The sequence below is a fragment of the Leiobunum rupestre genome, chromosome 6 (assembly GCF_980474605.1).
Source record: "Leiobunum rupestre chromosome 6, qqLeiRupe1.1.hap1, whole genome shotgun sequence".
Classification (NCBI taxonomy): domain Eukaryota; kingdom Metazoa; phylum Arthropoda; class Arachnida; order Opiliones; family Sclerosomatidae; genus Leiobunum; species Leiobunum rupestre.
The window spans coordinates 40,422,368-40,441,234 of NC_143389.1; the positions used below are offsets into that span (position 1 = coordinate 40,422,368).

Sequence of the window (18,867 nt, forward strand, 5' to 3'; positions counted from 1 at the left end):
GGTCCCAGGTGTAAGAAAGCCTAATGGGGATCGTAGGGGGACTTAGTTCCGCCTCGTTAAACACTCGTTTTTCTTTTTACCGGTACTCAGGAAAATAACCCACGCATCTACAATCTACAACCAAAACTAGGAGTTCCGTCCGCCGCCCAAGTGCGCCGAAGAAGAGCCCTGCTTATAGACAAGTTCTCGCGGGTTTTGTTTCCCATGACTTTCACAGTATTGAACATAGCTTACTGGGTTTACTACGTTGGCATCAATTAAAGCAAAAAAGCGTAAATATAAAACAAAAAGAAAATCTTTAGATTCAAAGTATAAAACGTAAGATAGATCAGCAGCTACAGAGAATGGAACACAGTGCCTAAAAATATCTACATACACAGTCCTATTAATGCCTTAGGTTTTAATAGTAGGTTAGACTGTTTAGTAAGGAGAGCTAAAAAAGTGAAATAACCCGAAACAGCTAGGCAGTGAGCCAAGTGAACCGAAGATTGGGAGAAAACAAGTTACCCAACATTGAAAAGTAGTCATCAAAAAATATATTTAAAAAATGTTATTAATATTTTAATTATAAACAAATAATTCTAAATTCGTTTGAAATTTACATGTATATTATGCAATGGTCTTTAACATTTTTGCACGAGGAAGTGTTGTATATAATAATAGTTTACCTCCTTTCGCAAAATTTATAAAACTATGAAGCAAAACATTTCACCCAACTATTTATTTTCGTTTAATTAAATCCCTTGAATAGAATGCAGTTTCAATTAAAAAAAAATTACCCTAGTCATATTAACCAATATATCAGAAATGTTTTATATTTAATTGAAAGAAATGAGCCGAATTATAGTAAAAAAAATATTTTTCCGGGAATCTGCATTATCTACAAAAACAATTAAAATATTAATAATGATGCTTATTGAAAACTATCGTCATATTATTATAAATGACATAATTTTATGAAATTCAATGTTTAAATATATTCAAAATTGTGTGTAATATACTATTCCAATAATAAATTTTTATAAGAAATTACAAACGTGAAATTTAGTCAATTAATATTTTTATTTTTGTTTTTGAAAAAATATACATTTTTTTATCATTATTATGGAAGTTTTCAGAGCTCAATGGCCAAAGTAAATTTAAAAACGTTTCTGACAAAAAAAATAGCAAGAGTTTGGGAAACTAAAGACTATTTTCAAACCATTTAAAAATATAACTCACTTTCTACAAACAAGACACGCCAAAGTTTAAAATAAAACCATGAAAACTTATGGGACTTTTCTAACATTATATTTCCAGTGAAAGGAGCTGAAAATTTTATTAAATTTACTGAAATCCCATATTAACCTCTCATAAAAATGAAAAAATTTATTACACCCCATCCTAAAAATTGTTTTGAATACAGCTTTCAGTTTTAAGGATGTCATTATTATTTGATGCTTTAAAAAAAAATTAAATTTTCTTTTGAACCACCTTATTTTTGAATAGATTAAAATGATGCCCAAAACAGAATTTAAAGTTTGCAGTTTCAAGTTACATTTCTGGGGGGAAGCAAAATATACATGTATTTGTAAAAAGTTAAAACAAAAATCTTAACATTACCTATTTACAAAAGATTGAAAAAGCAAAGGATTTACCATTTCTTTTTACTTAAAATTTCCTGTTTGTCTTTTGTTTCATGGGTTTTTTCCTTTAATCACAATTGGAAAAAATCACATTTTAAATTTTCATATTAGGAACCAAGAGTTTTTCTGAACAAATTAAATGGTTTTCAATTTAAATTATAACTATACTATTAATGACTGCGAAACAAACAAGGCTAGTTCCATATTGAAGTCAAAATAATATTAAAATTAAAATTTACGGAATCTTCTAATTTTAGTCATTAAAAAAAAATCTGCGATTTAAGGAACAGTATAGAAAGCACAGATATTATTTATAAATTAAATATTATGGCTTTTATTCAAGCAAAGGTTACCTGACAACCAAAAGAGGCCAATTTCTCCATCTTTTTAACTTTGAACCAACTGTTAGGTCAGCTCTAAACTCGACTTACTTTTATATAAATTTATAAAAATTATTATATAGTAACTTCTCTAGGTAAAGAAGGTATTAATTCTATAAGCAACATTACTTTAAATTAATCATGAAAATTATTAGAAACCAGTATTACTGCAAACGGAAAGGGGAAATTTAGTTGTACCAAAAGCGAAAAATATTAAATATCAAGATTTATAACACACTAAAGCTTGAAGATAAATAAAAACAGGGAATATGGAACATTTCAAGTTTATGGTTAAAATGATGAAAACATGTCATTGAAAACCAAAATATTTAATTTTTTTTTATCTCTTATTAGGTTTAGCAAATAGACAATTTATTTTTGAACCTATCACAGATTTGACTAATAAAAACCCATATGCAATTTCACCATTGCTAAAGATTTTTTTTATCCTTTAACAATGAAAAGCTAGGTTAATTTGAAGAGAAACCATTTTTTTTGCAAGATTTTTTCTATTATCTTAGTGACTATTAGAAACATCCCTTATAAAAATAATAGTTTATTATTTTTCCTTCCTATATTAAAAGGCAAGTTTTGAAATAGCAAAGAAAAAAATATTGAACGTGGGAGGATTTTACATGAAACTTTTATATCAAAATAATCGAGCAAAAGGCATTATCAAAGTTCTAGATAAAGATTTGCATTGGAATTTTTAATTTTTTAAATTATAGATTTAGACTGAGCAGTTTCAAATTGTCCATTATCAATGAACTTCAAAAATATAATCAAAATTAATGAAAACTCTGTTACACGACCTTGTTAGGCCAATTTATTTATATTTAAAAATTAATACCTTTGTACTAACTGCTCCTAAAGACCTAAACAATTAAATTTAAACTTAATTAAAATAAAAGGTTTTATAGCTAGGCGGTAACATGGCAGTGGCTTTATTATCCTGTAGAACGAAAATCACATATAAATAGCTTATTATAGCTGTTAAAACTTAAATTCTTCATCAAGGTGGGAAGGAAAATAACTTTCTCTAATATCTTAATAATTTGGCATTGCAATGTTATTTTAGTAAATTTCTATTTTGTTGAATAAAAATTTTGTAATTTCACCACATTTTCTCTTTAAAATTGTACTCGAGTCTCATATGCAAAAACACGGCTCACACTGCTGTACTTCGCGCTGTTCTAAATCCAACTTTTTCAGCCACATTCTCAAGGAAGTTCGAAAAACCCCTATTCTCATTATTGCCACTTCTACACTTGAAACCAATTGCGGTTGTGTAGGCATTGTAAAAAAGCTTCCGCACTTCTTGCAATCGTTCCTGACGCATTTCACGGCAATAGGTTCTAGAACAGGAAAAACACTGAGGCTTCTCATGCGGATATTCCCCAGAATCGTGATACCTTAAAGGTACAGGTAACATTTTTATTTTTTAACATTATTATTAAAAGGTCATTAATTTTTTATAATTATATTACAACACTACATACTAAAAATACAAAAATAAAATTAAATAATGTAATAAAAATAAATCTTATTTGCCAAGTGCCCAAACTTCATGCTTAGACAAATAACCTACTGTTCCCAGGGATGCAGATTGCACAGGGTTGGGGAAAAAACAGGTTTTTTTTAATAAAAACCCTAAAAACAGGTTTTTTTTTTTGGTTTAAATTAGGTTTTTTAAAACACTTTATTTTACTTTTAATCTATTTTTCGCTTTTGTTTAATACATATTACGAATCAACTAAATAATTGAAGTGAAGAGAAGCACATTGTGAAAAACTAAATGAAAAGAGACTTAAAACGGTTTTAAAATTCACAATTTATTTATTTAAAAATCCAACGTTTCGGAGGAACTCTTCCTCCTTCTTCAGGGATTTTTAAAGAGTTCCTCCGAAACGTAGCATTTTTAAATAAATAAATTGTGAATTTTAAAACCGTTTGGGTCCTCATCAAATGATTTTTCATATGTGCTTTGTATTTGGGCCGAAAGGTTTAGCAATTCTCTTAATACGAGAGCTGGTAAATTTATGAATGGGATTTTTGCTTATGATTCAAGTTTATTAGTTTATTTGTCCAAGACTTGTAGTCCAATTATAAATACTCTGCTTTGGCTTCAATAAATTTTAATTATAAATGAATAATTAAAAAATTAAACTTACAGCGAAACTTTACTGTTTCCTGAATTATGATTGAGCTCTAAAGTTGGGGAGCTTAAAGAACTTCTCGTTGAAGAGGAGCCCCGAATACTCCCTGTACCTGATATGATTTGCCAACTAAAATAGCAAAAATCAACCATCAAAGATACAAATATAAGGGTCTTCTCTCCACCTCCCAAAAAAAACTCCCAAAGAATTTTGTTAATATCTTAGTTTACAATAAATTGAACTATAAGAACCTCTCATAAAAATGAAAAATATTCTAACCTCCCACATCCAACAGATGAAGAGCTTTCCGACCTTTGCCTGAGGCTATTTGGTACTGCGACGGGACTTGTACTACACACAATAGGTATTCCACCAATACCGGTTAAATTTGTGGCTGGTGACAAGTTTCGAAATGAAGGCGAGCAGTTTGATGAAGACGATGATGACGATAAAGCCATTGTAGCCACTGCGTGAGGAGAGAGCGCAGGGACGGGAGACGATATCTTGGCAGTTTCATGGGGTGGCGATTCATTCCCGTTATTAAAAGTTCTAGCGCTCGTATCACTGCTGCTGCTATTTGTAAGAGTCGGAGGGGTTCCGGGTGTAATTACATTAGCCTCAACACCGTCACTTTGTGATATTTTTGGCGTTTGAGAGTTCAGATGTTGGTGAAATGAGTGGTTGGAAGGCCATGAGAAATTAACGGAATTTGAAGGAACATTTCTGTTTCAAAAGCAAATTTTGAAAGTATGATCAGCTTCAATCATAAAAAGAATGGGAAAAGTTGCGTACCCATTTGATGTTATTAAACCAACGTCATCCCACATATCACCAACAGCGCTGCAGGAACCATTGCTGGCACTAGTGATAGGCACCGCACAAACAGTATTGGTGGAAAAAACCATCGGAGGATTGTTATCTTGACTGCGACAACTAAGGGAACTGCAACTACTGTTTAAGCTTGTGTCACTGCCTCGCTTTACAGGATCATCATCTAAGACAGAAGAAAATGACTAAATATATAAAAGGCAAAATCTTATAAATCAAGAACTAACCTAAAAGAATGCCATCTAGCTGACAATCTGACCCTGTTCTTGCGTTCCTATTACTTTTCCTAAAATATAGAAAAATTGTTTCATACGCAAAATCTTTAAAATAAAACTAAATAAATTAACGTTTTACAAATTATGAGCAGAAAATTCATCTGAAACTAGATATTTTAGGAAATAGAAGCAGAAGAAGAATATCTCTTCCCCCTTAAAAAGTCTGTCTGTTAGATCATGCCTAAAGATAAAGAAATATATATATATATATATATATTTATTAAATGTAAGAAACAGGAACTTATAACCCATAACCATGATAAAAAACTTAATATAACCTACCCAAATAAGTACCAATCGTAGGCAATTGTTAAAAATATAATTTCTAGAGCTGAAAGAGAGGCGTGAGCTTTTCCATCAGCCCATAACGATAGCCTGAGCAGGGACACAAAAAGCGGAGTCCTATCCCATCCTGATATGCAATGGACCAAAAGTCCCGAAGTTCCTTCTAATATATATTTTAGCTGGAGTTTCAGGTAGTTTTGGGTAAGTCTGACTAGGTCCCACGACTGTTTGAATAAAGGTTAAAATTGAATCAGCAAAGCTATATAATTGTTAGAAATAAATATAATTAAAAGTGAGTAACTAGCCTTGTAACTATCCCATTCAATATCTAACTGAGCAATGACAGAGTCTGACGGAACACCAATTTTTGCATCGACAAAAGCTTGAGTCCAATCAAAAACTAAACCTTCAGCACTGTAGCCATTATCACGATAATCCTTAAAAAACTCACATCCTGAAACATTAAGTTTTACAAATAAATGAACATTTCTTAGGCACCCCTACAAAAACAAGTTTTAACCTGGATAAGGCAATGATAGGATTGTAAATTCACCATATCGATTCTCCTTATCAACCTTTTCGGATGATGTCACGCTAAAGAATAATAAAGAAGCAAAATTAGAGCTTTCCAATGTGGTAAATGAATTGATACTCTGTCAGAGAGCTTACTTCATTCCAAACTTCACTTTCTTTTTCTCAACCATTAAATCACAAATATACCCAACAGAAAGAGCTTTCAGTAGTCTAATATCTTGCATTCGAACTTTGGAAAACAACTGCCATTCACTTTCGGATAAAAAATATAGTTTTAAATCTATCGTAGTAAGATTAAAAAACTCTATTGAGCATATTTACTTTGAACACTGGGGGATTTCTAATTCTTTAACATCTTTATCATCATCCCCCACTGCATCAGTCGTGCCTACACAACAATACCCAAAGCAAGCTGTCATTATTTAAGCTGACACACAATAGTTGTAAATTAGTATTACGGATTGTAACAAAAATAGAAGTAGTAAGAAAACTATATATACATAAAAAAGTCAATGACCTGCAAATAGGAAATCGTAGCCAGAACGACCATATATTTCAGGACCTCCAGAAAGGGTGGCAGATCGACAGATATACTAAATTGAAATGTAAATATTTGTTAGCATGACCAAAATACAAATATTTTATGGTATTAAATTTGAGTCAAAGCCGATCTGACTGTAAATTCAAGTTGGATTATCCCAAATGTCAATTTTAAACATTGATCTAGTTTAACAGTCAGGTAGGGCTATAAACTCAATAAAAATTGATAATTACTTTTCCATCGCAAAATATAACTGGAATAGGAAATCTTGCTCGACACCTAGCTACTCTAGCTTTTATTATCAATTCTCTAAGTTTTGTGGAATCGCAAACAGAATCCGCACTCCTAAATACATCAGTACATATTAAAATTTTAAAATTAAAATCAATGGATATTTTCTTTCTACCTATCAGTTGGATCATTTTCGTAGCAAGAGCAAATTGTCTGTTGGGGAATAACTAATTCAGACGGATATGTACTGACAAGTTCTCCAGCCTGATTACTTATAATCTGATTTAATGAAAATACCAAATATGATGGAAACATCAGGTTATATTAGTAACTTTAATTAATGGTAAGAAAAAATAGAATATTACGCTGTATTTGTAATCTTTAGCAAATAGCTCTTTACACTTCCTTAAAATTTCTTCATCCTATATAATAATAGAAAAGCCTTCAACCAAATATTTCAATGTTATTATCTTTTTCAATAAAAAGATATAAAGTAGGTCAAAAATATCCTGGTCCATTTGATTATATAAGGAATTTTGTGCTCTATTGAGCCACTTAAAGTTTAAAAGACCCTCATAAATTTGAAAATACACCAAAATATATCATATTGATGGAATTTAAATTGTATATCAATTATTGCAATAAGTATGTTAATTTTGTGAAAATTTTGCAATTAAACTTATATTTCATAATTGTTACATATTATCACATTTATTTATATCTCGTGTTAAGGATTTTGAAATCGTGCCACTGCTTGATAATACTATCACCGGTGTATAGTTGCAATTACTCTGAAGGATAATGGGTTGATAAGACAAAAAAAAATGGTGTTGTTATTTATTAAAAAATCATACTACTAAAAAACAAATAAGGAGTAGTGGTTTAAGCTGCTGATGTTAGACTAAATTAGTAATTAAATCAATAAAAAAATTATTCACCTCAATTTTTTTAGTATCATAATAATTTAAAAAGTCTAACAATTTCAAAGATTTAAAGTATGTAGGGTCAATGCTAGTGGCTTAGACACAAGGGCAATCCAATGAACGAACCCTCTTTACTAGTTTTAATGTGTTAATAGATCCGATCTTTGCTTGGCTAATTTCTACTTACATGACACACTAGCAGCATAGAAATTATTAATTGCCTTATGTAACTGTGATTCTTAAAAATGAATAAATTTATTCACATTACATGACAGTTCAAGAGTGAGGCCAGCATATTTGTTTTGTTTTACGTAAAAAATATATTGAATTTAATATTAATTATTTAAATGTGTCATATATAGCAGAAATTTCACTTATTTATAAAAAAAAACTGACAGGTAACATTACACCATGTAATTGGCATATTTCTTCATAACAGATGCAGTTTCTTATATTTCTAGTTTGAGGAAATGTCATATCAGTACAAACAGTGGAATTGGGAAGTAATAGGATCCTTTCATTAGAAATGAAGTCAGTTTTAACCCAAATATTTTAAAGAAGTACCAATGGCCATCCCTAGAAGCCATTCAGTAAAGATAAGTGTTAATATAAAATTTTTGGAAAACGCAATTTTTAGTGATTTAAAATAGGCCGAATGTACCCAGAATTCAAGCCTTCCAACATTTCAGGTTATCATTATACGAGTAGTAACCCTATACCCATCGTCCAAACAAACAACTCTTGTACTGTTCATGGTAACTGGGTTATGGTTTCGAGGTTTTGACCACGCTGTAAAATCGCAAAGGCCCACCGATACCCCAAAATAAGGTTTATATCACACCATTTCCAAAGGCCATAGCTAAGGCCCGATGAATCGGCTTTTCAAAGCGAAGTTTAAAAGAATTTTTACCTTACTATTCGTATCCCCAATACGAAACGGGCTTTTTGAGAAGTGTTCCAGAAGGTGCCTTACGTCTTCCACACTTATTGGTTCCATAACGGTAAACAACGGTAACAAAACTATTTTAAACTTAAGTTAATTAACTTTAATTAAATTAACGAAGCTTAAATGTAAACCGGCTCGAAGACGAACATATCTTTTCTGTAGCCCCATTCTTAAAGCACTCACGAAAAATTTCGCAATGGAGAGCAGGGGAGCGCCATCTTGCCAACTTGTGATTATCCTTGATATACACGGCTGCCAGAATTTCAGGTGTTCAGTTTGCTGCGTTGCCAGAAATTTTGTTGCTTTCTTGTATTAAAGGGACCTCTAGTAGACCTTTTTTTGTTCCATTATAGTTGGCGAGCTAGGGCCCCCGAACCACTGAAATTATATATGAAGCTGTATAAGAAGAAAGCTACGATTTCTTCATCATTAACTCTGGACCAATATCAATGTGATCCCCCCCGCCTAAAATGTTTGTCTGGAGGCGCGCCTGACTAGCAAGGTCTATGGAGCTAATATTTTAGTGCGGACCGATTAGAGCCGTACCTTTAGCCGATGCTTTTCATTGGATGACGTACGACAGTAACACCATCTCTGCCGCGTCTTTTTCTCGGAGGTTGGAGCTTACGCCGGTGGGAATATCGTTAATGTAGACCAAAAGAGGCATCAGCACGCTGCCCTGGGGAACCCCACTAACATCCGGAAGAGAGTCATTAAATAAGCCGTCAACCCGCACTCTCTGAGATATGAAATCCAGGATGGAAGGAAGGAGGAAGTCCACCTTTGGTGGGCGTATAAGCCGGGAACTCCAACATGAGCTGGACACTACAAGAGATTTATGGGCCACTGGTATTCGTCATAAAGGTCGTGAAAGGTGGTGATCACCGGGTCCATAGAACGAGAGTGGAGCTGCGTCAGAGCGCTTTCCGAATCCGAGCAAATAACCAAAGCGCCTTGGAGGTTGACAGACGCGTAAGACAAAGCCATTTGAATAGCGAAGAGTTCGATCCTATTTATGGGATAGCCGGAATCCACAAGACACGTCGAGCCGACATTAATAGCAGGGATCACGAAAGCCACAGACGCCTCACCCGAGTCCTCAGCCAACGAGCCTTCGGTATAGATTACTGTAGCGTCCTTTTCGTGAGGTTCTAGAGTCGTGAGGAAAAAAGGTCGCAGCATATCTGAACTGTTGTCCTCCTTAGCGGTAGTGAGCCAAGTCGAGAGAATCGTCTCGGGTTGGCGGTTCCCAGGACGGCGAAACCTTGAAAGACAAATGGCGGTGGGAGGTATTGAAGAGCCAGCTTAGAATATGGGCCTGTGCCAAACGCCAAGCCCTGAGGAGGAACGGTAAACGTCCTACCAGGAAGCAATGTTCCAAAGTCTCGAGAGGAGACAATCCTTCCCTCAAAAAGGAGGTGTAGTAAGCGGGAGTGTCCGCCACGTCGCACGGAGCGAGGTTGAGGAGGTCCAACAAATCGCGTTTGAAGTGCAATGGAGGAAGCGCTGCTTCCACCTCCATGAGACTAAAGGCCGTTGAGAGGGGACCCCAAGGATGGCCCTGAGAGCCGCATTTTGAACCTCGTCGAGCTTAGCAAGCAGAGTGGAGATGGCCGACGCATAGAGAGAGCTGGAATAATCCATCCTGGATCGAATTAAATGGGTGTAAAGCAGTCTAAGGACTGCTCTGTCTGCCCCCCAGCCAGTCGTAGAAACCGCCCTCAAAAGATTGATACGCTTCAGAGAAGTCGATGTGGGCCGCCCATGAGAGATTGTCGTCTATCCTGACCCCTAGATATCTGTATGACGTCACCCTCGACAGGATATTGCTTCCTAGCTGAAGTTGAAGAGCGTCCGGAATCTGTTTGACCTTGGATGGAACCATGTATTTGCATTTCAGCAGCTGGAAAGTTAGGCCCCATCTTGCGCCATAGGACGAAACGTTGTCCAGGGCGACCTGCATGGTCGTATATAGACACCCAAAGTCCCGACCACATATCCAGGTGGTGATATCATCCGCGTCTTCAACTTGGTCGACCACCCTGGGGCATAGCATGGGAATCCCATCCAGCAAGATGCTGAAGAGGAGGGGACTTACCAAGCTGCCCTGAGGGACGCCTCGCTTAATCGTAAAAGGTGTCGATAACTCGCCGTTGACTCGTACTTGGCAGGTACGATCTGTCAAGAAGCTTTCCACCCAGCTGAGAAGGTTGCCCTTGAGGCCGCAACGTTGGAGCTTATGAACACTCCTGAAAGCGTCTTTTAGGTCCAGGAACACCACTAGACAATGTTGGTTGGCTGCTAGGGCCCACTGAGCCGCCGTAGTCAGCCGGAAAGCATTATCCCTTCCGGAAACCCAATTGGTCTTGGGGGAGAACATGACTTTTCTCCAGGAACCAGACCCGACGGCCCAGTACTAGTTTTTCCAAGTTTCGGAGGAGATAAATGTCTCTGTATGAATTAGCAGAAGTGGGGAACTTTCCCGGATGGAGGATGGCTGGCTTCCACCTCGACGGCGTGATGCCTGCCTCCCATAGGCTGTTGTAGAAACTCAGAAGTGCTGTGCGGAACGCTGGAGTAGTATTTTTGATAATAAGGTTGGAAATGTTGTCCACGTCTTGAGCCGTATTGTGTAACCCGGAGATGACCCCATATATTCTTCCGAGAAAGGGGCATTGTACCTGGTGGTAGGTCGGGCGAGTATTGGTTCAGGGACATACACCTGACCAGGTCCAAGCGACGGTGGATAGTGAATGTCAGCGCCAGCTGAGGATACCAAACACCCGACAACCTTTTTCCGGTCCGTGAGTATTTCAGCACCATTATGGAGCATGAGGAGCTTCCTGGGGCAGATCCCATTTTGAACCACCTTACCTGGTTCCAAACAGGAGGAATGGGCGTGTGTGTATGTAGCCTGTCGCAATAGGCCCTCAAACTAGCACGCTTCATAGGCAACCTGGTCCAACAGGAGGCCCGACCGCTGGGCCCTGTGACGGGCCTGATGGACTTCCTTGGCCTTGTTAGAACCGCTTTCATCCCACCATGGTGGCTGACGAGGAGCCGAGCATTCCCCGCCGTTTGGATAGGAATCGTAGCCGGGGCCGTCTGGCGGAGAAGATATTCCGCAGAGTATACTGATAACGGAGTGTCCCCCAGTGTGTCGTCCAAAAGGATTCTAAAACGTTTCCAGTCCACCGCTGGATAGTGCCTGTCATGTGATGTATCTCTGGGTTTATAATAACAACCACCAGGTGGGGTAGAGGCAGAGAGAGACGGGATGAGATAGACCAGAGACGGAAAAATAGTCACAGAATAAACATCACTTTAATTGTCTCTAAAGTTATTTATTTAATTATGTCATTATTCATTCAATAACTAACATAACAGTGCCAATGCATACCACTTGCCGTAGAACGTGGAGTTTGTGCTGGGTTCCGCGGTTTAAGACAGTCCAGGGGAGGGAAAGAGCCAATGCGGAGCTCACGAAAGTCAGATCGAGGGCAGCCTCTGGACCCCGAGTTGGGCGGTGGGTGGAGTCTCCAGTGCCTAAGCTACCACGTTCTTTTTTCCAAATACTAATTTTTGTCACCCGTAGATGACACTATTACGTAGTGCATCCAGAAAATTTGGGTCTTTTGCTAGCTGTCTCTTCCATGTTCTTCCCACGGGCCCGTGTGCAGCGTGAAGTATCTATGCTATTTCATGTATCTATGTTTGAAACTTGACTATATAGCCCTCTGTGCCATGGCATAAGCGATATTTAGTTTCTAAAATTTTAATACACATGTTTTTGAGTGAACGAAAATAGGTAAGAATATTGATAATACATTTCTTTACTTATGATTATCAAGTAATTTTGTAAAAGTACAGGTTAAATCGCCCAATCCCGGAAACATTTTGTGGATCGAGTCAACGACAAACGCCTGTCTCCTGATTGGCTCAAGTGATTACGTAAAACGCAGAAAAGCACCGCCCATCATAGCCCCATATGGTAGAAAGGGTAATAATAATTATGATATAGTGCGATATTCATGGTTGAAATTAATACATTCATGATCCTACCAAGTGGAGGCAGAAACCGTACATCAGAATTAATTTCAGGTGGGGCTAAAACAACATCTAACGTATTTTTTGAGAAATAGGCGCTTAAATAAAACATCTTCCCAGAAATTGCCAAGAAGTAATATTTCCGACAGCCAGGACTCATAAGTTATTATTTATATAGTGCTTGTTGAAATATTAGAAAGCCGGAAACTTTCTCGAACGTAACATCGGTTTTTTGCTAAGCCTTAACATGCCAAAAAAGTTACCTGGTTAAAAGGAAACACTTGTTGCATACCGTACTGCAAAAGTAATGTTTAGTTCTAAAGGAATCAGTTTTCATCTTTTTCCAAAATATAATTTTATACGAAAAGAATTAACTCTGCCTCCACGAGAAGCTTTAAAATTCCCCGGTATTATAAAAATATTACATATAATTTTAATTATTTATACCATAAGAGGATGATAATAATAATAATATTATCTTCTTATACTTAGTTTTAGTAACATTATATAATTTACCTTAAAATATATTATCAAAAATTAACATTAGTACGTTCCTTATACACGTGAGCCGACGCGTTTCTTATCTGACGCAAAATTATCATGAGGGCAAAAACGCGTCTCCATTTGGCTTAAATATGACTTTTTGGCTAGCCATTCTAACCGTTTAACCGACCGACCGGAAATAGCTCCTTCCCAGATGAATTTGGAAAGGGAAGTAGAAACCGAGTATCTTTTATTGAAGCGTCCATTAGACCACGGACTTGCGACCAAAACGAGCCTAGGTGGCGTAACGGCACAATCTTCTCCGAAGTAGCGTCTGTGATCTAGCGTCTGTACCTACCGACGAATTAAAAAGTCATAAGAACGTTTTTTTCTTAAATAAACTTATCAAAATGTAAGCAAACGATGCAAATATTATATTAAACTGGAAGTATCATTATTTATAAGGTAAAATCTACGAATAGCGATGAGGAAAAACTAATAGCGTCTGCTTTAGCCACAACCCGTCTAGGTTTCAATGGCGAACCAAAGGGGGCGTAGCGATAGCAACATGCTTGTAGAGTCCAGAAAGTCCCATAGAAATCTTATACTCCTACCTAGATTGCTCCCGTCTACGGGAGAACCTGACGCCAAGTCATTTTGTAGCAACGACTAATGATTATATAGTCTTTGCTTAAGCTTCAGCCAATCAGCGGCCATTAATTGACTACGGCAAGCCGCTAGCGCCATAGCATGGCGGTTAAAAATAGTAGAAGCTCAGAGGATTTTTACAGGTTCCATCCGATCCAAGCTCGCAGAATTCCCATAGGTTTTTGCTGGAATTGTTCACATGAACCACTTCAACGTTTTTGGATTTTTATTTAATAATAGTGTTAAGATTTTTTGAACTTTTATTTTTGTTTTCATATTTACTTATTATAAGGAATATTTAAATGCCATTGTGAGGAAGATAAATAAGATTTCGTTTTGGTTCGCTTTGAAAATATTTAAGCCTAGGCCTGACATAGGCCTAACTTTTAAAATAGCAGGCAATGTCAAGGGCAGTTTTGGGAGAAGCAGTGACTGAAGGTCCTTAGTATTAACCTTTGTATTTAAAGGTTATTTCACATTTAAAGTAATTAATATTATATTTATTATTATGTTTGTAGAAACTTAGATAAACAAAAACCTTATGAAAGAGTAATTATATCCCAGAAAAAATACATTACACTAACGAATGACAATTATGACGAATTGACGACAGTCATTGAATTAAACAGCAACAGTCATACTGATAATTGTCTTATTTTTCCAAACTTTACCTTCTATTTAATAATATGCTTTTTGTCTAGAAGCTTATAGCCCAGATAAATATCTCGCACTCTGCTTAAATTCAACATTCCACTGTTAAACAACATAAGAGATAGTACTCAACGAAGACCGATATTTACAATGTTAAATAAAGTGTTTTTAAAAAAACGGATATTGCAGTAATTATAGTCCTGAGTTGTTGTTCCACTCATAGAAATAGAAATTAGACTAGAAGCACTGCCCTTTCCGCCAATCCCAAGGGAAACAGGCGAGCTAGAAGGCTGACATTAGGGTGGAATCGCGATGTACGCGCCATCTGACAAACGCATTAAACATTAGCTGAAAACTATTCGTGAGTTCTGAACCGTTAAGAGAACGGCTTAGGACTAAGCTGTGACGTCACGCAAAAGTTCTGGATAGTTCAGAACGTTTGGACGAATAGTTGTGATTCGTACGATTTGACGTACGCAGCCCGATGTGCAGACGAATTTTAGAGATTTCAACCTTGAGTTCCGGCCAGTACTTGCTCTTGAGCAGGTACAATTTAGAACGGTTCCGAACGGTTCAACAAGAGGTTCTTGTCTGCGAATAGTTTGCATTTGGGTAGTTCTAGAATTTTTTTTCCGAATAGTGCACATGGGGACTGGTTGAACGGTTCAGAACTCACGAATAGTTTTCAGCTAGCGTCACCATGGCTACGACGCGAATTTCGAAGAGGGATAAAAAAAAGGCGATCCACTGCGCATCACGTCGTGCGCAGCGGCGGTCTTTTCGTGTTTAAACTTTTGCGTCTAAAAGCATATCCGCAAAAATGGTTACAGACTGCCCTTTTTCACATTGTAAAGAGAGATCTGGGAAAGAAATAAAATATCATTTCATAAGTATGTAATATTATAGAAAATATTTTATAATAATCTCGGAATAAGAGATTTTTTTTACACTAAGATTTCCTCTGAGAAATGCTGAATTACTAGGAAATGGGTTTTAGCGGTAAATCGCGAAAATTGGACTCCATCTTCAATTAAGCCTACTTCATATGACCAGAGATCCTGGCAGTTATAGAGATGCGAAACTCCCTATACCCTAAGCCATCCTTGCCTAAGCAAACCAGTTTTTTAAAATTTTTACCGATCGCAGCGACGCCTGTACGTGGGGAGTAATCGCAGAGATCCTAGGATTGTTACCGTTGTTTACAATTTTTGCGTCTCTCGGATTGAAACGGGCGCTTCCTTCCGGCCGAAGGGCGCCGCTGATGCTTGCATTTTTTTGTCAGGTTTTCGGCGGAGTTTCGCATCTCTGCCAGGATCTCTGATATGACTTTGTGTGTAGACAGTGTATGAAATTTACTAACAAAATGGAAGGCACCATTTGAAAGCAAGTAAGTAAAAATTACCCTATACATTCTGAAATAAAAAACTAACTGAAATATGAATAATTCTTTATTAAAACAAGAATTTGAAAGAGCTCCCAAAAATATCTATTCCAGAACAAAGCATATTTACATCTTCTAGAGTATGCCAATTTATTGATTTTGGTAATTGTAATTTAGTTTCCTTATTTATCCGAGGTTATTTCAGAAAACTTACGGAAAAAGTGAACTACCGGAAACCACTCAATTTGACTTGACTAATACCATATGTAACATAATCACTCATAAGTATGCCATAAAAGCATTTTCGTCAATGAAACCTTGTTCACGGGATATGACGTAAATTACGTCACTTACAACTCCGTGACGAAATTCGTGTCATCAACTTTTCTGATGGGAAATGGAAGTTAGTGAAAATTCCTCGCGCGTTTCTGGCTTTGCCCATGTCAAGTTTAGTTCGTGCCTCGCGATCACATGATTTCATTTCCATGGTAACCTTTTCAATAGCGCAAGGATTTTAAGCATTTTTGCATTTTGGGTCCGCTTAATGTATGTTCCGCGTGAAACAAGGTCTCATTGAATTTTTTTCAATGGAAATGTTATACAGAGGCATACTTATGAGTTTAAAAGACACTGAAAGCTAGGAGCAACAAACACAAGGAGAACGCCGCTAGCCTTTAAACACGCTAACGAAGGGTTGTGTACGAATTTCATTGGACGAGCGTCACGAGCCTTTACTCTGAACGTTTTACGGGCGGGGGGGGGGGGAGACAATTTCCGAATTTTCCACTTCCGACGGCAGCAGGCGCTAATGCGTCTAGCCAATGAAAAACGTACACAAGAAGATCCACGACTTTTGACGGGTTGCGTTCTCCTTGTGTGGGGTGTTGTGTTTCTTGCTCCTAGGTGAAACCAAGATTTTGGAATCTCATGTGGGCATATTCTAAACCACACTAAAATAATTAAAATTTAGTTATTAACTGTGATGATTTGTGGTATTTCAGACTTACAATGATTGTGCAAAGTTAACGTGTGAATTTAAGGGTGACACGGTAGATATAATAGATTCTTGAGATTTTTATGATTTTCCTAAAGTTGTTTAAATAACTTAATATAATGTCAGATAAATAAAAAAAAGTTTTTATTACGTTGCTTACGATCTGTTTTATGTTATTCCACGTGACCATATTTACTTATTTAGTTTAAATTGTTTCTATGAGATGGCGCGACTATCGCGATTCCACTCTGATGGCAGCCTTCTAGCTGGTACGTCCCCACCCAATCCAATCATGCTTCTAGTCTAATTTCTATTTCTATGGTTCCACTAGGCTCACTGAATTTCCTGAAGTAATTTTTACCAAATCATCAATTTGAAAGCCCGCCGTTTGTTAACATTTCAAATTGCTTAAGGAAACCCAAACTTTTACCTGTACAACGACACATTACCGTCCACCGCAAATCGTTTTCTACACGTAGAAATGAAACATCGAGGAGTCATAACAACAAACAACGCAATAGTTATCCAAAACGTTTTCATATAAGAGAAAAATCTTTACGAGTAAAGAAACAGTCTACCATGTTTAAAAACTACATTAAACTCGATCACGGCCCCCTGCACGCGCTCACGTGAGCGCGTGCAGGGGCCCGTGACTCGATTGACGTGGGCCAATCAAATGCGGGTTCTTAAGGTGACGTAATCTAAAATCAAATTATTATTTTCAGTAACTGAAACTAGATGGCAACGAGGCGTTGCCGTAGTCACTCTTTGAATCGTGATTGGCTGATAAAGACGAAACCTCCGAAAATGTAATTGGCCCATTTTGTATTTATACGGAATTATTCTATGTTATAAGATTTCAATGGAAAGTCCACTCCACCTCGTAGTAGTTCTGATTGAGAAAATCTGTCTCAAATTAATGCGTCATTTGATGATATTATCAAAGAAAATATTTTAAACTAGTCAAAGACTCTTAAGTCGTGAAAACATTGTGATCGACCAAAGTCATGTAACTCAAGTGATAATAAACTCCTATTTTAATTGTGACGGGTAAAGCAAAATGTTGGCTGTCCTACTAAAAAAAATATCCTTATGTCCAGCCTTGGTTCCGGGCCCGGTACGCACCGAAGAAACCAAAATAAAAAGCAGGTTCGCAACGAACCGAGCGCTGCGGAGTGGTTTCTCGTTGAACCTTGGATTAACAATAGTAGGCACTACTATTGTTAATCCAAGGGTGATCGCAGTACAGGTTGGCGATCACGTTTCAGCAGCTCATGAAAATAAGGTAAAGGTGATCGTTTACGTCATTTTCATGAGTTACGATAAGTAAGTGCTTCTGTAACCTCCTAAAGGGTCCCAATTTGCCCGCTCTCCCATATAGCTTTTGAAATTTTACGCTCCGTTTAGTGGTGTCATAAGTGGCATAATTACCCTAAGTGTGTCAGTAAGATAAATTTTACAATGATACCTTGTTTAACGGAAATGACGTAAATGACGTCACTTTTTCCAGTGACGAAATTTACGTCACTTCATTCGGGGACGAAATTGGCGGGAACATTACAAAGATGACATAGGGTACTAGATCGGAATTCGCGAGTCCTACGTTTGTTTGGTCCGTGTAGAACAAGCTCTCATTGATGAATTTCTATGGTAAAGGCACACTTAGGGTAATTATGCCACTTATGGTGGTGTGTAGCTGAAGTAATCCTTCGAATTGTTGTGCCGATTTGCCTAAAACCCTTGGCTTCTGCGGGACATAACCAATAATATATCTGTTTAATTAATATAATACAAGATGCCAAAGGATGTAAGTTCAATACCTTTGGTGTAAAAACCAACCATCACTAATTAAACTAAAAATGATTTTTTATGGGGTAGAAGAACATATGAAGAAATTTAAAACTGACTTATTGCATATAGTACGCGTTTTGCGATAATT

General features: G+C 36.8%; 2 protein-coding genes across 4 annotated transcripts in view; one reads left to right on the forward strand and one right to left on the reverse strand.

The window, feature by feature from the left end:
* The window catches only part of LOC149940930 (glycine receptor subunit alpha-2-like), a 64,099-nt gene extending 63,296 nt beyond the window's left edge, over positions 1-803 (forward strand). For all 3 annotated transcript variants that reach the window (XM_090177982.1, XM_090177984.1, XM_090177983.1), the window contains one exon: positions 91-803. In XM_090177982.1, coding sequence (XP_090034108.1) covers positions 91-261 — 171 coding nt within the window. In that variant the 3' untranslated portion in view covers positions 262-803. The remainder of the gene's footprint in view (positions 1-90) is intronic.
* A 278-nt stretch (positions 804-1,081) lies between these two features.
* EDTP (Egg-derived tyrosine phosphatase) lies at positions 1,082-8,957 on the reverse strand. The gene is made up of 16 exons (XM_090177577.1): positions 8,689-8,957; positions 7,221-7,277; positions 7,031-7,134; positions 6,858-6,969; positions 6,601-6,676; positions 6,405-6,471; positions 6,219-6,335; positions 6,070-6,143; positions 5,855-6,003; positions 5,547-5,773; positions 5,344-5,445; positions 5,217-5,275; positions 4,954-5,155; positions 4,441-4,884; positions 4,177-4,290; positions 1,082-3,417 (listed from the first exon to the last, which is right to left on the reverse strand). Exons 1-16 carry the CDS (start codon positions 8,773-8,775, stop codon positions 3,174-3,176), a joined length of 2,235 nt encoding a protein of 744 aa, XP_090033703.1. The 5' UTR covers positions 8,776-8,957; the 3' UTR covers positions 1,082-3,173.
* Between the last annotated feature and the right edge of the window lie 9,910 nt (positions 8,958-18,867).